Source organism: Notolabrus celidotus, chromosome 8, assembly GCF_009762535.1.
Source record: "Notolabrus celidotus isolate fNotCel1 chromosome 8, fNotCel1.pri, whole genome shotgun sequence".
NCBI classification, from domain to species: domain Eukaryota; kingdom Metazoa; phylum Chordata; class Actinopteri; order Labriformes; family Labridae; genus Notolabrus; species Notolabrus celidotus.
In genome coordinates this window covers 23,725,207-23,741,371 of record NC_048279.1, presented here as the reverse complement: position 1 = coordinate 23,741,371, position 16,165 = coordinate 23,725,207, and the positions used below count along the sequence as shown (strand labels likewise).

The following is a 16,165-nucleotide window of genomic DNA, read 5'->3' as shown; positions in this document are numbered from 1 at the left end:
CTTACCTGCTGAAATATGAAGCAGTTATTGAATAAATATGTTTTATTGTGTGAGGCTGGAATATGTGAGTCATCTCATTTTATAATTTACCAAAATATGCAATAAAAACTACGTTGGACATTAGATTCTTTTATTTAATTTTCAAGTAAAACAGCAGTAGTTAAGGCACCGAATGAACACCACAAAACATTAAGAGAGCAGTGACAGCACTGTGACAAAGTAAAAGTTCATTCAGTGGCAGTTTTGTAAATGAATCATCATATTTAAGGTTAATTTTCAGAGCCAAACACCTAATATTTTCTAAAGGCTGAGCCAGGATCTGTTTCTTTTTTTTTTCCCAATCAAGACAGCCAGGCTGGACGGCGAACAACACAATGCATTCATCACTGCAGTCTGGGTATGAGGAAGATAAATTCTTCTTCTGACCTTTTCTTACCCTCCTGCCTTTTTTTTTTAAAGAGTCTGTTTAGTGCTGACGCAAGCATGTGCAAATGAGGGGGGGGGGGGGGGGGGGGGGGGGGCTGAGAGGAAGAATACTGGGGGAGTCCTGCTCAGTCTTTCAGGGATCCTCGCCTCGGACACACTTTGGCACGTTTCCAGCACACCTGGTTCAGTCCACTTATGCATGACCTGCTGCTGTGTGTGAGGCTGGTCTTTGTGCATCTCTGCATATCTCTGCATGCTACATTCTTTAGTGTTACAGGGCCCAAAATGTGCAACATGCTTGAGAAAGACGGAGTAGACCAAAATCCATCTCATAACCACAAGTGAGTACAGTTAGTTGTGTACATTTGCAAACATTTGTCCTTTAATGCTTCACCTCACTATCTCTGAAACACAAAGTCTCTCTGGTTTCTGTGTTGAAAGACTCAAAAAACTTGTTCAGTTGTGCAACCCTAAGCAACATCTTGGATGCATTTTGACATTAGAAAATGTGTTAATTTCCTTCGGCCCAAAACTCCTCCTCAGGCTGCTTCCATCATATCATCAACAATATCCGTCTCCCGCTCTCCCAGCTGTCTGGTGAGATCAGGGGGTTCTGAGTTTAGGGGGTTTAGCAGCTCCATCGGCTCCTCTGGCACCAGCACCATGGTGCCAGCAGTTGAGTACGAGGCCTGCGGCTTTCCTTGTCTCCCCCTCTTCCCCCCTATATGGCAGCAGACGCAGTGCAAGCAGTCATGGACGTTGTACTTGAAGAGGCCTCTGCAGGGGTGGCAGAACTGATAGAAGAGCAGCATGAACAGCACGGCCACGCTGTACCCAATGAGCAGCTGCACCACCAGCAGCGGCGAGCACACGTACTCGAAGAAGTCTGATTTGAAGAAGTACCAAAGTGTGATGAGGACGAAGTTCTCCAAGAATCGTCCGCAGTAGTAGAGAGCAAGGCGGTCCCAGCGCTGCTTCCTCTCGATGAGCTCCCTGTGTGTGAGGTCGAGCTGCACGGCCGACCAGCAAAAGACGTTGATGCAGGCGTAGAGTAGCGTGAACATGCACAGCACTATTGTGGTGCCCAGCTTAGAGAAGTTTTTCTCCACGTTCTCCGCCAGCGAACCCCTTTTGTGCCAGAACTCGGCCCAGGGGAGGATGAAGAAGAAGAGCAGGTTCAGCAGGCCGACGAGTATCACCCAGTGTTTGAGCGCTGAGCTGAAGAGGACCAAAGCTGTGACCCGGGTGGCAATCTCCAGTCCCCTCCACACAATCATGCACAGGTAGGCTGCGGGGCGCAAACGCACCTTGTAGTCATCGTACCGGATCTGGATGGCAAGAACGCTGCACACAAGGGCCCCGTATGTGATGGAGATCAGTGTGATGATCATCAAGGCCACTGCCAAAACAAACACCAGTCATCACTTACTGCACCATTGAAAAATGTCACGTCATTTATGTTTTCAACAGAGAGAACTTATGACCAGACTAAAGACTATGTTCCTCTGTCATGTTTAACAGGTTAAAATGTTAAAATGGGAAATAAGAAAGCAGGTAAGGTACTCTAAGAATTACTTTTTGGCTCCAGGGATAAAAATTTCACTCTGACAGTCAATCAAGATAAGATAAGATAAGATAAGATAAGATATTACTTTATTGATCCCCCGGGGGGGAAATTCAGTTGTTACAGCAACCCAGACATAAGTACAATCAAGAAAGAAGTTTCAATAAGTAAAAATAAGTAAAAAAAAAAAAAAAAAGGGAAAAAATAAATAAATAAAATAAAATAAGTAAAAATAACAATAGATTGGGGGGGGATTAAACTGATAATTTCAGACATAAGTATCAAACTAATGGATAGATTAACAACCGATTAGGGAAAGTCTCTATCAACACACGTGTTAAAATGCTCATTCTTTACAGCAACATTAAACATGTTTACAACCTGCTGCAGAAAACAGGTTTGGTCTTAATATCTAATTTCTGTAATCATTCACATTTTACTGAGAGTGAATTTTTTTTTTGATCACACTCAAGTTTTGAAGACATTATTTCTTAGAGTTATGCAGATATTTGTATTAGTAGGGACTTGACTAAGGCGTGTTTAATGTAGCCGTCTGTAAAGAGGCTAAAAGTTTGCCTTAGCTCCACCTCTTTGCCTCTTTACAAGTTTGACCAAAAGTTTGTTGAGTCAGCATTTTCTATAAAGCCTGCACCATCGTTGGGCTTCAAAGCCCCTCTTTAGAACCAGGGGAAGACATCACTACGTACATGTCTATAGTGCCATCCCAAGTAAAAATGTCCCATAAATGTATTAAATGTTTGCAAAAATAAAGACAACAACTGCAACAGCCAAAATATAAACAATTAGCCTTATAGCAAAGAGGCATGTGCATGTTTACATAATTATTGTGAGAATGTTATATTGAATCAGCAATTACAGAAGTGCTAGAGAAGCATTTTTTCCATCTTACTCGCATATCTCTCTATATATGTTTTTTGCTTCTTTTGACAAATCTCTCTTTTACGAGCAATGCTCTTTATGCTCTTTATCTCTATCTTCAATCAACACACCTCTGTATATACTAAGAAATACTGAAAGTACAGGAACTCATTAAGTTCAAAAAGGTTACACCCTTACTTAGGGTTTGTTTTACCTTTACATGAATGGAAACTGGCTTTAATGTTTACTCTGTTTGTACGGTTCTCATTTAAGATAATGAGCCACAGCTTTGAAATTACATTTGAGAAGTGTTTGAGTACTGCTCTGACAAAAATCAGAGCGCAACAGTGTAAGGTCTTATGTCACTTGCCACTTGACCCCTGACCCCTCTGTTGTTCTTACATCTCACAGGTTGGAAGTATTTCTCCTGGATGGTGGCATACAGCTGTAGCGTCAGTTGAGGCGTGGAGCCCAGAAAAGCCTGGATGACTGCCGTGCGTTTGAAGGCGTTTCTGTGTGTGGCCAGGGTCCGCTCTGTTTGGCCGATTTCCAACTCCAAAGGTAACCCCCGTCCCTTCTTCAGGTGGATCTTTCTGGAGATGGTGACATAAGGCTCCTCTCTACCACCGGCCCTGAAGTAGACCACCAGAGCCTCGATACACCTGAGGAGGCAAGGAAAGGAGTGACTAAGAGTGACCAACAGAGGGCAGTGTGTTGTTAGATTTCAGTCATCACTATAGGACAATATAATGTTTGCTCTTTAACATTAACATTACAGGCAGAATGTAAAAAGTTGAAGTTATATCTGGCGATAAAAGGGGTACGATAAGCTTAATCAGAGCAAAGAGAAGCTAAGCATCACTAATTTAAAGTTGCAGATTGTATTTAGTGAAGAAAAATAAAACAGTACATTTCAGTATTTGCACTGACACATAACTGATCTCAGAAATGTTCTACCAGGTGAGGAATCAGCTGTAAACAGATTTTTCTTTGTAAATCACAGCTGAGCAAACACAAACAGAACACTGAGGAACCACCAGAGGGCAGCCTCAAGACAGGAAACACATCCTGAGGCCTTAATGCACACACTGAAAATCTCTGGGTGTGGTTCCCTTAATGTTTGCAAGGTAAATGCTCTCTGTGTTCACTCACAGCTGAGGAAATAAACACTATTCATGAGGGAAAAAAACATGTCTCTCAATGCAAGATGGGTCCTTGTAAGAAGTTTGTTAGCTTCCACTGAGGAAGCAAAATTTAAGTGTTTTAATAACCATTTAAATGCTTTAAATGCAAGATAGGAGGCGATAATGACACGAACAAGACTCAAATATTCTAAGCCAAATGATCGAGTTGCAACAGGGAAACTACTAAACTGGAAATACAGGGTTTCCACTTGCCTAAAGCAAAATGTCAGCATAATAATCCCTGAATGAGACTTGTGAGCTGACCCACAACTGCACATCTGCACTTCACAAAAAAAAAAAAACCCTGCCTTCTCAGAGGATTCACACCCCAACTCTAAGTCTCACATCACTGTGCTGGAATGCTAACTTTGTCCCAAAATTTCCAACTTTGGACTTTTAGACTTACACTATCAAGACTTCCACATAAAGCCACTCTCACTGTTCAACTATGTGCTCTCCTGACTCTCTGGAGTCAGTCAGACATTTTCTGAGTCTGCTGCTTCAGCTGCTGCTCGTGGGGAAACAGTGCACTTCACTGACAGTGCAAACATGGCACAGTGCCAGGCGTCACACATGCCCCTGAACTGTGTTTGACCCAAACGTTAGAGCACTGGCAGGGGGAATGTTGTCGTTACTAGGACGCACATTCTCATCTCGAAACCAGCACACACCATATTTACTCCCACCACGGGCATATGAGGGCACTCAGCTCGGGGCTGCGGTACAGTTAGGGCACAAAAACCTGATTTACTGACTTCCATTCCCTGGAAATCTGGAGGGGCAATGGGCTGAGGAGGCAGTCTGAAGGTACTGAACGGGAGCCAGCACTTTGTTGCTTTGCAGAATAGTAAGTGCACTGAGAGGCAGACTGAATTTCACTTAGGTGGAAAGGAAAAGCAGCACTGATGAATGCATTAGCCAACAGAATCGATATACTGACTTCCAAGGCAGCAGCTTATGGATTCATAAAAGGCAAAATACAGGCTTATGCTGTATTTATAGTCTAAACATGCAATCTGCCTCCTCATGGTGTGTGAACACAGCAGTATGGTGCAACCACCGACACATGAGAGAACAAGAGAGAAGAGGAACTGCGTTTAAAATGTAGTCCAAAGAGTCCTTCAATATATTCAACACTGAAACATTCTATGTGAAGGGCGTCAGAGCATTCAGTAAATTCTTCCAATAGCTCTTTCACAAGATCAGCTTGTTTTGGTCACTTGAGATTTCACCGTGAGGCTCATCACATTCACTAACAGACAGAAGAGTTTCTCAAACACAAAAGAGACACAAAACAAGCAGCGCTGCGTGCTCAGACTGGTTTAAGCTGACATTGTAATTATGGAGTTTCTGTCCCTGCTACAGGATCAAATACTTCAGAGGACAAGTTGAGACAGATTCCTGACCCCCTTCCTCAAAGTTGCATATTGCCTGTGTGGAAACTATCACCTTTTGTTCCTGTTTGCTTCAAAACAGCCAAAAAACAGCTCTGAACGAATAAGAATTGTGTTATCAATATAAGAGGATGGATTTGATTGGTGTTTGAAGGCAGCACAGTAACAAGATCAGCAATTACACATCACAGAGTCACACAGGAAGCCTCCCATCTGAGCCAAGCAGCAGCTGAGGTGATTTGTTTACAGCGCACTGCGTGCAATAAGAAGGGCTTGAAATAAACAGAACTAATCGTGCGCGGACCAAGCAGAGTGAAATGCTCTGTCATACAAGTGTTGTATTTGTTTCCTGGCATTTATCAGAGTTTTCAGCACAGTCAATCACACAAAAAAGTTCAAAAAGCAACCAAACAGCTCGCACAAGATATGCAGCAGGCAAAGTTGCATTATATAAGAAGCTGTTTCATGGTTCTGGGCTGTATAAATCATTGTCATCATGAAAGCATTCTTCAGTAGAGGGAAGATGTGCTCAGGATCATAAAAAGGTGTGCAATGCTGAAGATAGCAGCTGCTTTTGGTTTCGGCAGCTTGAGACTGTCAGTGGAACAATCCTGGACAGTTTTAGCCATGCTAGCAACGTGACTGTAAGCACATACTTTGTCTAAGTTTCAGAACAGTTATTGATTTTGTCCACATTGACGGTCTCCTGAGGAAAGTACAACCAACTTTCAGATGCTCAATATTTATTTCCCTTGCTTCTCATAATACTTTGACCAGTAAAGCTTGGCTGTATTTCCTTTAAAGAATTAGCACGCTAACAGACTTTACTTTGCTAACATTATCTCTTTGCATGTTGGCATTTGGCTCAAAGCTTAACTGACCCTTAATAGCAGTTAGCATGGCCACAAACTCTGCCTTGTTATACATTTACACAGTTTTATGCTTTTTGGTTCTCATAAATGAACCTTTGGACTCATAAAATGATACTCCTTTGATTAAGCTTTCCATCCTACCACATCAAAGCTATGCAGCAGAACTATAGAGGTGATTTTATGTCTTCCATGCTTTCCTCTTTAGCTCCTTGTCTGAACCTGGTGCCTACATTTCCCAGAATGCAATCAGATCAGAGTGACATGAGGTTACATTAGTAGCTGATGATGTCGACTTGAATCCCTAGCCTGACACAGAGATGCAAGCCGGCTCCAGAGATCTGATCACTCACTTCTTATTTAGCACACATCTCAATTTGTTTGTTTTTAATACCAACCAATGCTGACTCAAGTGACATCATTCAAGGCCATTTCACAAACTCTGCATAGGTTTCTCTGAAGCCTGAGAAACCTGCAAGAAAGTAGTCCTCCAATACAACCTTTAAACATACATAGATTTTTCAGATTCTTGTTTAACTGTAGACTGACATCAATACTTAAGAGTTTCCATCATCTAAAAGGAATAAAAGAAAACATGCTTATATAACATACAAATACCATCTTTAAATGGATCCATGGGTGTATTTCAAAGAGAGTTAGATACAGTATATAATTAGCAGAGTATTTTTAAACTTGTCACTGCTTTATGTTGGCCCAATCCCAATACAACAACACTCAACACACACAGACTTTGCATGTGAGGACCTCATGGCTTTTGCAGTGTTGCACTGTCAGGTACATAATGACATTAATTGAAATTAGCCTTTTTTGGTCAGTTTACATACTAGCAGACTTTATAGAGCTGCTTCCTATTCCTCATTGTGAAACCTGGCATGTATACAGCAGGGAGGAAACCAGCTAGGAGGTTCAATCTGTAGGTGTTAGCATCTGGTTACTCACTGTTTTATCTATTGCACATTGGTACTGCCTGACTAATAGCTTTCTGAAATGTATCAAAACCCATATGTATAATACACATTGTAGATGTTTGTTTCCAGATGTGTGATCAGGGGCTGATCCAGAGGGTTGCATGGGCCCCCTTGAAATCTGATTGGCCACGCCATGTGCCACCCACACTTCAACTTTGATTGGCTATTTGCCGAGTCAGGACATGTTTTAAAATCAATTATCTACGTTGTGTGGCAACAGGCTGCAAGTAGCTTCTAACCAAACACATTACCTTTTGTTGGCACTCTATGTTGTAACTGAGGATATACATCTTTATTTGAGTCCCTAAGAATTTCAGGAGATTATATGTTGTCCTGCTGTTGAGTGGCAGATCATGTCTTCCAGCTACAGTTGACTCGCACTGTCCTGCTCTACTCTGGGAATCTGTGTTCAGCTCTGGAGTGACCCAGCACTTGGTACTTTGGTAGTGTGGTGATGACAAGTTAATTGTTGATGATGATAATGGAAGGTCTTAAATTTTTTGGTTGCTTCATTATAGATGTTCCTTATTTTACAAAAAAAAAAAAATTAAATTAAAATAAAATCCTTATTTACTTTTGTGCATTGCCTTCACACTGCTTGGCAGTACCTGCATCCAAATGGATTTGAAGCACTTTGTTACTCTTACTGATCTTGTTTCCTCTTGTCTAGATCTTTGCTTGTGTTGTTCTTGTTCTTGTATGTACGTCGCTTTGGATAAAAGCATCTGCTAAATGACATTGTAACATTGTAACATTGTAGACACTTTTTTGTTAGTAGTTCAAATAGAAATAATTATCAAAGACATAATGGGTAAATAAATACTATTTATAGCTCCTTTTTCCGCACTCATATACAGCATGCCAACCCTTAGTTAAAGGTACAGTGTGTAATATTTAGCATTTGGTGTACAATGTCCTAAATATAAAGACCTGTTTGTTTTGGTAAGCTTAGAATGAGTCTTTTTAAAAAATGTGTGTCCATAAGGAGTGGGTCCCCCTTCATGGAGGCCACCACCTTGCACCACCATGTTTCTACAGGAGCCTAAAACGGACAAACTAGTAACAGATGAAAACAAAGGAGGAAAGAGTGGTTGTTGTTGTGAGTAAAACCATTTGTATCCGATGCTTTCAATGGTAATGACTTGGCAAATGTAGGATCACACTCATCATCATGCATCACTGGAGCATCTTGTCCATGAAGGCCCCTATTGCTTCACCGATGGGAGGGGTGAGTAGGGGAGTGTTTCAATCAAGAATCTGACGGCCAGATATTGCTAAAGATTCCAATTTCTGCACACTGTACCTTTAAGTCCAAGAGGGTTGAATGATCAGGCTTTAGGGTGGAGATTGGGATTAAGCAAACAACACTATTGAGTTATACTTGTCAGCCAACTATCTGTCTAACTCGGAAAACAAATAACTGTCTTCAAGTCAGTGATACAAACAACAGATCTCTTCATCCTTCAAAATAAAAGTATTTTTCTGTTCACTTTCTTCGGTAAATTAAGAGCCATGTCAATGGCAAATCTCCTCTACTGTTGTTTCTCTGCAAGATCCTCACAGCTAAATGATCAATTAATTCACCCACAAGATTTTATTCAGCAAACAGCTGCAAGGCAAAAATCCCATCATGCATAACAGCACTCTGCTTTCTGTGATCAGACTGCAAGTGTCAGCACTCCAACTCTCTCACTACAGACTGAAATAGACTGTGGAGCTGCAGGTGGTCAATGACATGTGTGGCTTTATCTCCAATGTGTACACAGATAATTATAGAACTGTGTCTGACCTTGGTCCAGTTAACTGTGGGAACTGGGATCTGCAGGAAGCACCGCTGCTTTCAAAAGAAACATCCAGCCTCCTGAGTGGATCCTTATTTCAAGTTACATTGTCCTGACTTGTAGAGTGCTATATCACTAGTGGTAAATCTGTCTTGTAGTGTATTCTGAGTAGTGTTATCTGTTTTCATGCTTTAGATTACACAGCAGATTGAGTCAAATCAAAACTGTGGGCTCAGAACTGACATATGATCACTTCCTGTCTTCCGAATGGCATCACAAAGAGTTTCATCTGTACCTCCCAAAGATCTTAGTTTTTTTAAATAGAAAATGCTTCCATCTTTCATCTACAAACTGTTTTTCAAAAGGTATTTACTTCTTATATTTCAGTCTGCAACAAAAGTTGAGCCACAAATCAATTCATGTACACCTTTTAGCAACTCTTCTTCTGCAAAGTATTCTTCCTGCAGCACGGCGCTGAAGACAAAGTTGAAGTTCTTGCCTTATAAAAGAAACACGCCTTTAAATTAAGCTGTTATTGTACTATAAACTCAGGGAAGCACCCCAGGGCGAACTGTTGTCTACGTATCAAAGTTCAGCGTGTAAGAGGGAGTATCAAGTGTACATTTGAATTTCAGAGGGCTTTGGTAGAAGTCTCCGCCTTCATCCTCACTCATGAGTCACAGTTTGCCAAACAGGTCTCTGACCTGAGCTCAACCAACGCTGTAGAGCAAACCAGCAGCCCTCAAACAAAACACCTCCCTCAACAGGAATAATAAACCTCAATGTATTTTTCTGTGTCGCATTGTAATCAAAATCTCTTACGAGTGATAAAGTCAAATTTGTTCCAGTCCGTGGCATTAGACTTTTTCTCTTACCGCCTTCCCTTCCAAGAGTATACAAAGCTTCTTTTTCCTAGAAGTCTTCTTGGAAAACTTCTCCCATCCCTCTTTTTTTCCCCCTCTCTCCTCCTGAGAAAACCCAGCCTGATCAGTGGTCTAACTGGTTTACACACAAAGGGCCTTTAGGTGCCATAAGCCTAAGCATCAGGCTGAGCAGCCTTCTAAATGTGAAGGATGTGTAACTAGGGAGGATGCCAGCTCTGCAGAGTCATTTGAACGACTTGTTTTAGAGTCTAGACGGAGGTGAGGTGGGGGATGGGGGGCACAGGGACCCAGAGGATATGATCACAACACAACATCATGGAGGACTTCAAAGCTCTCTAAAGTAAAAAGCTTCTTATATTTGAAGACCATCGATATTCAACAGTTGGCAGGATGTGTGAGGTTGTTATGTTCTGTGTCATGTTCCTCACACTTAACAGGCTTTCCATCTGGAGTGTGATTCAGATGACGGCGACCAAATCTGCGGCTCTGAGTCCATGCCTCAAAACCATTTACATCAAAGATGTCATGACGCTTCAGTTCTATCAGAACTATTTAATTTGTACTAAAATGGTGTAGCTGAGTATTTTATTTTACTGTATTTATTTTATTTTCTTTCATTATTTAATAATAATAATTCATAGGATTTATATAGCGCTTTTCTGAATACTATTTATTTTTACTTTTCTTCTAGTCTCTATCTCTTGGCTTATGTGTCTGTTCCTTAAAGTGCAATTTTACAGAGGGGCCAGTTGATTTATATGACTGAAAAAAGAAAAGTGATTTTAGAATTGAGATATTTGGATATTTATTTTCATAAAAGGTAAATTCTCACTAGATGTGTTAACGACATCCTATTATTAGGTTGTTTTTGTGTGTGTGTGTTTTTATTTTTTTATTTACTTTATACGCATTTTGTTTGAATAAAAAAAGAAGAAATATTAATGTACTTAAGATGTATTGTAAAGTGTTATAATGACAAGATATCTCAATAAAAAAAGGTGTAGCTGAAAATATTTAAATGGTTGATACTAACAAACAAACTTAATTAGCTGGTTAGTGTTGGAACTGGAATTAATAATTTTGCAGACCCCAAGCTTATTATAATTGGTGTTATTTCTCTTTGTTGTCTTGTCTGTGTGTGAAGCTTTTAATTCTGCTCTCTTGGCAAGGACAACCTTCATGTTTTTTTATCTCAGCGAGGCTATTCGTCGTGGAATGAAGGAAAAATAACAAACGACTCAAATCTTTTTAGAGCTCCTTTAGAGTTAACGCCTCCTCTTTTCCTTTCACTCCCTGTGGCATTCACCATCAGGTCTCCTGGCACCACTAGCCTTCATCCTCAACCTCAGCCCAATGGCTGACAGGGTCTACTCCTAAACTCTCACTTCTGCATGCTTGACTCCATTACAGAATGAAAACTGCTCTCAAAGACTTTATTTGAAACTACATTAGAGTGTTGATTTAAAGTCATTGCTGAGCTGTACTCTGTTGTTTTTGATTGATTGTAGTTCGTATTGAGGCTTTGTTTTGCTTTCTTGTAGTTTTTAATCTTATCTGCCATTGAGTGCACTTTAAATAACCATTCATCAAATCAGTGTTTTTCTATCAGCTAAACTTTGTATTGTTCCTGCTCTACTTAACCTATGTTTCAAAAGTTACATCCATGAAGCTAACTGTCTTCAGTGTGGCTGTCATGACACCTGAACTTTAAGCTTTGATAAGATACTAGTCACAATCAAACCATTTTGACACCATGGCAACAAAAATCAAACTCTTGGGCTGCCACAAATGGGTATATCTCATTTTTCTATGACACAACAAACAAAAACAGACGGACAAATAACATCTTATCGTCCGTTTCACTGCTTTGTTGTCATTAGCTGGGCTCCCTCTCTTTACCTTATCTCTATGTGACTCAACCACTGTCACTCTCTCTCTATCTGTCTCCATCGCAGCTTTAGATGGATAACTCTAGATCAGTCTTTTACATAAACTTTGATACTTTTGGATATAATCTATCATAAAATAACAAACAAATATGCAGATTGTATCAGTTTTCAGCAAGTGGTATTAAAAAGTACAGAACATTGTGACAACCTTCGTCCACAGTACATTATAGATTCCCAAAATTCCTGTAGGGTGCTTTTAGTAACTCTGCAAATAGTTTCAGTATGAGTTCCAGTTACTGAACCTGACTTTAACTGATTAGTGGAAGCTGAACATTTGGTGTGACAGAAAGCTGACTGAACAGAATATTTAGTTTTATGTTAGCTGGGCTTTGCAAAGCCTTTCAGGATGGCACACCCCTGATTACAAGTGTTTTCATTCATCATTGATTATACCAATAAATATTTGTCAATCCGTTGTTTCTCTGTTAAAATAGTGGAAAATAGTGTCCATGCCTGTAACATTTCTCATGGCCTATGATTCTTCTATTCCAATACTTTCATTATGACAAAGTCAAACATCAAGTTATCACACTTAGGAAGCTACAACCAACTGACAACAGCTGTTATTGCTTTAAATTTAACATTCTGTTGACTAAGTTCTGAGGTTATAAGATAAGATAAGATACTCCTTTATTCGTCCCACAACGGGGAAATTCATGGAGTTACAGCAGCAAACAAGAAGGTGTACAGTACAAGAATTTCAACAAGTCAGTTCTGCTAGTTCTAGCAGATCTTGGCATAATAATATGCTTTTATGAGGACAATTAAAAATACAAAGCTTTTCTATAATCAGTGGTGAATAGTAACAGAGTAAATTTACTTGAGTAGGCCTACTGTATTTAAGTACATTTTTTGAGTATCTGTACTTTACTTGAATATTATTTTTTGGGGATAATTATTACTTTAACTCCAATACATTCAGAGGACAATTATTGTACTTTTTACTCCACAACATTTCTATCAGTGCTCTGGTTACTCACTACTTTAGCTTTGAAGTCAGCTCATGAATGTCCTTCTCTTTTCTGAAATCTGATCCCTAAGACAGTAAAATGTGTTTGTGTAGTTCTGTTTGTCTCAGTGGTTTAGTCATACCCGTATATCGTGCGTCTCCAAGGTTGAACGTGGAGCAAACACAGAGCAGATTTCACTCAGATCAGGCAGTTCATTAAGAGGTGGTAATGGTGGTTATAATTCTCCACCTTAGTACCAATGGCCATATCTTCAGACCGTGTTAGAGGTTTTTGAAATGAAGAATGATACGTATCATTTGAAATGTTCTCCTTGTTTCCCACTCTGCCCATACATACAAAACTTCACTGTCCAACCTGAGAAAGTGTGTCAAGCTATAACATTTGTTTCATTCCAGATGAACATTTCAAACTAAGTTGTCTGTGCTTGGAGTAACTTGGGTTCTGTTTTTATTCCATGGTATAGTTTTTAGAGATTTCAATCTAAGTGAATTTACTCCTATGCATTCTTGACTGCATTTATGTATTGTGAAAATACAATGTTTTGAGATTTTGTAAGAAGTACTTTGAATACTTAAGTATTTTTAAAAGCAAGTACTTCAGTACTTTAACTCAAGTAATACTTTGACAGAGCAACTTTCACTTATATTGGAGTAATGTTTGACATGGAGTATCTATAATTTGACTTAAGTAATGAAGCTGTGTCCACCACTGCATATAATACATGTATCAGTTTGAAGACATGACTTTAAATAACTGTGATTTTGCAAAAGTTTGGATAAGCTTCCTAAAGTTTTAAAGTTAAACTACTTTTAAGAGAGAATGATTGCAGACTGTTTGTAATGAACTGTCATCAACAACCCTTCCCTTGCCCTCGTGCTGCACCACCTGTTCCTTACCTGATGACTGGGCCTAGCAGCAGCAGGTGCAAGAAGAGCACCAGAGGCCGGTCCCTGCCCAGGTCTCTGTGGATGAAGGTGAGCGTCAGCTGGATGAGCATGGCAGGCAGCAGCATGAAGGTGATGGTGAAGCCCATCCACATGCCATCATTGGTCTTGTGGTACATGCTGCAGAGCACTGCGGCCGTGATAAACTCTGCACAATACAGCAGGGTGGAAAGCACCACGCTGAAAGGGGGATGGACCTGGCTGTGATTCACCACTACCATGACCCCATTCTCTGCCACTGAGGGGCACTCCTGCGGGTCTACGTTCGATATCTCCCTCTCCTGCTCCTCCATGGCAACTTCGCACATTGTTTTATCTGGTGTGGTTGTGTGCCACGCTGCGAGACACGTTAGAAGACGCTAAAGTGACCTCGTCCTGCCCATATCGCCTCCAGAAAACATCCCTTTTTGAAAAGATTTATTTTGGTACGTCTTCTCTCCCAACTCTCCACGAAATATATCATCGCTGGCTTCACATTGTGCTTCAACCCACAACTCGGCTGTGCTGAAACTCGCTTGATGTTCCACTGATCGTCGTACGTGGCGTCACCACCCTGTGTGATCCAGAGGAAACCACCTCACTGTCCGCAGTGATCAGAGCTGTTTCTGCACCGTCAGTGTCTTCGAGGATCGGGAAAGTTCAGCCCTGTTAAAACGCTTACTCAGTCAACAATCATCGTCCAAACTGAGATGTTATCTGTAAAAGTTTGAATAAACGTCTTGTTTCCTTTTGAAAAGACACACCTGCAGCTGTGGAGTCTGACTGCAGGCTGTGGGAGGTCCGGGTGTATCTGTTGGCATACTTCAGTGGTTGCTTGCTTGCCGGTGTGGTGTTTTCAGTTTTTCTGATTCTGTCAGTTCAACCGCTGCGTCAAGTTAAACATAAACACTTAGGGCGATACCGGAAGTGATGGGGAGGCGGCCTTCAAATTAAGGGTACGACGGCGTATTCGGGACATGGAAAAAAAATAAGTAAATTTTCGAGTTTATAAATTCGCAAATTTTCGAGAAAAAACTAAAAATATCTGAGATTATAAAGTTGTAGATTTTCGAGAAAATACTTGAAAAAGTCGAGTTTTTAAAGAAACGCCTGGGGCATGGAAGCCCGTCTATGGAAGCCCGTTTCCCCCAGTTTTAATTTTTTTTTTTAGGAAAAGTATACAAAAAAATAATAATAATAATAATTGGGGGGGAAAGTTAAACAAAAAAGAAAAAGGTTAAGTCATATTAATGAGATACTAAGTCATAATTATGAGATACTAAGTCATAATTATGACTATATTTCTTCTTTCATAGTGGCCCTAATACGCCGTTGTATTAAAGGAGATCAGCGATAACACAATAACACTCTGTGCCCGGACATGTCTAAATAAAAAGACATTAGTGCTGGGCGATACCACACTTTTATGATTGGATACGATACTGAATACTTTTTTGGCAATTTATTCGATACCCGATGCTACGACAGCGTATTAGGGCCACTATGAAAAAAAACCAATTACATTTTCTAGAAAAAAACTTAAAAATTTCGAGTTTATAAAGTCCTAGATCTATGACGGCGTATTAGGGCCACTATGAAGAAAATAAAAAAAAGTAAATTTTCGAGAAAAATTTCGAGTTTATAAAGTAGCAAAACTATGAGAAATCAAACTCGAAATTTTCGAATTTTTAAAGTCGTAAATTTTCGAGAAAAAAACTCAAAATTTCTGAGATTATAAAGTTGTAGATTATATTGTTAGGCACCCTGTGTTGTATATTATCAAGAAATATTCAGCTACAGAGACAATAACAACTCATATTTTTGTAAAAAATGAATCCACAAAGTTCAAAATATTAGCTGACAGCAGGTTGTGATTCTACAAAAGATCAGACTCTAACTTTGTGGGTGGAAGCATATTTTGGCAACAGCTATTTTCTGTCTGCTGAAATATGCATCCACCTGTTATTCAGCTACAGAGACAATAACTCATATTTTTACTCCAAGTATTTTCTCGAATTTTAAATTTCAAGTTTGATTTCTCATAGATTTGTATGGAAGAAGATTAGGGCCACTGGAAAAAAAAAATTAAGGTCAAAACATTTTTTTTCAATTATTATTCTGAGAAAAAAGTCAGAATTCTGAGATTAAAGTCAGAATTTTGAGATTAAAGTCTGACTTTAATCTCAGAAAAAAATCATAAAAAATAAATAAATTTGACCTTAATTTTTTATTTTCAGTGTCCCTAATCCTCTTCCGTATAAAACAGCCTCTTCTGTACAAAACATTGGAGTAAGTTACCCTAAAAGAATCAGAAGTGACATGTGCTTTTATTTCGCATTTATTAATTAGTAT

At 39.7% G+C, this 16,165-nt stretch overlaps 1 protein-coding gene across 1 annotated transcript; it reads right to left on the bottom strand.

Annotated features, from left to right (window-relative positions):
• Positions 1–116: 116 nt before the first annotated feature.
• Positions 117–14,728, bottom strand: xkrx (XK related X-linked). The gene is made up of 4 exons (XM_034689861.1): positions 14,578–14,728; positions 13,787–14,479; positions 3,272–3,531; positions 117–1,825 (listed from the first exon to the last, which is right to left on the bottom strand). The coding sequence occupies exons 2-4, from the start codon at positions 14,140–14,142 to the stop codon at positions 966–968; spliced, it is 1,476 nt and encodes a 491-aa protein (XP_034545752.1). The 5' UTR covers positions 14,143–14,479; positions 14,578–14,728; the 3' UTR covers positions 117–965.
• Between the last annotated feature and the right edge of the window lie 1,437 nt (positions 14,729–16,165).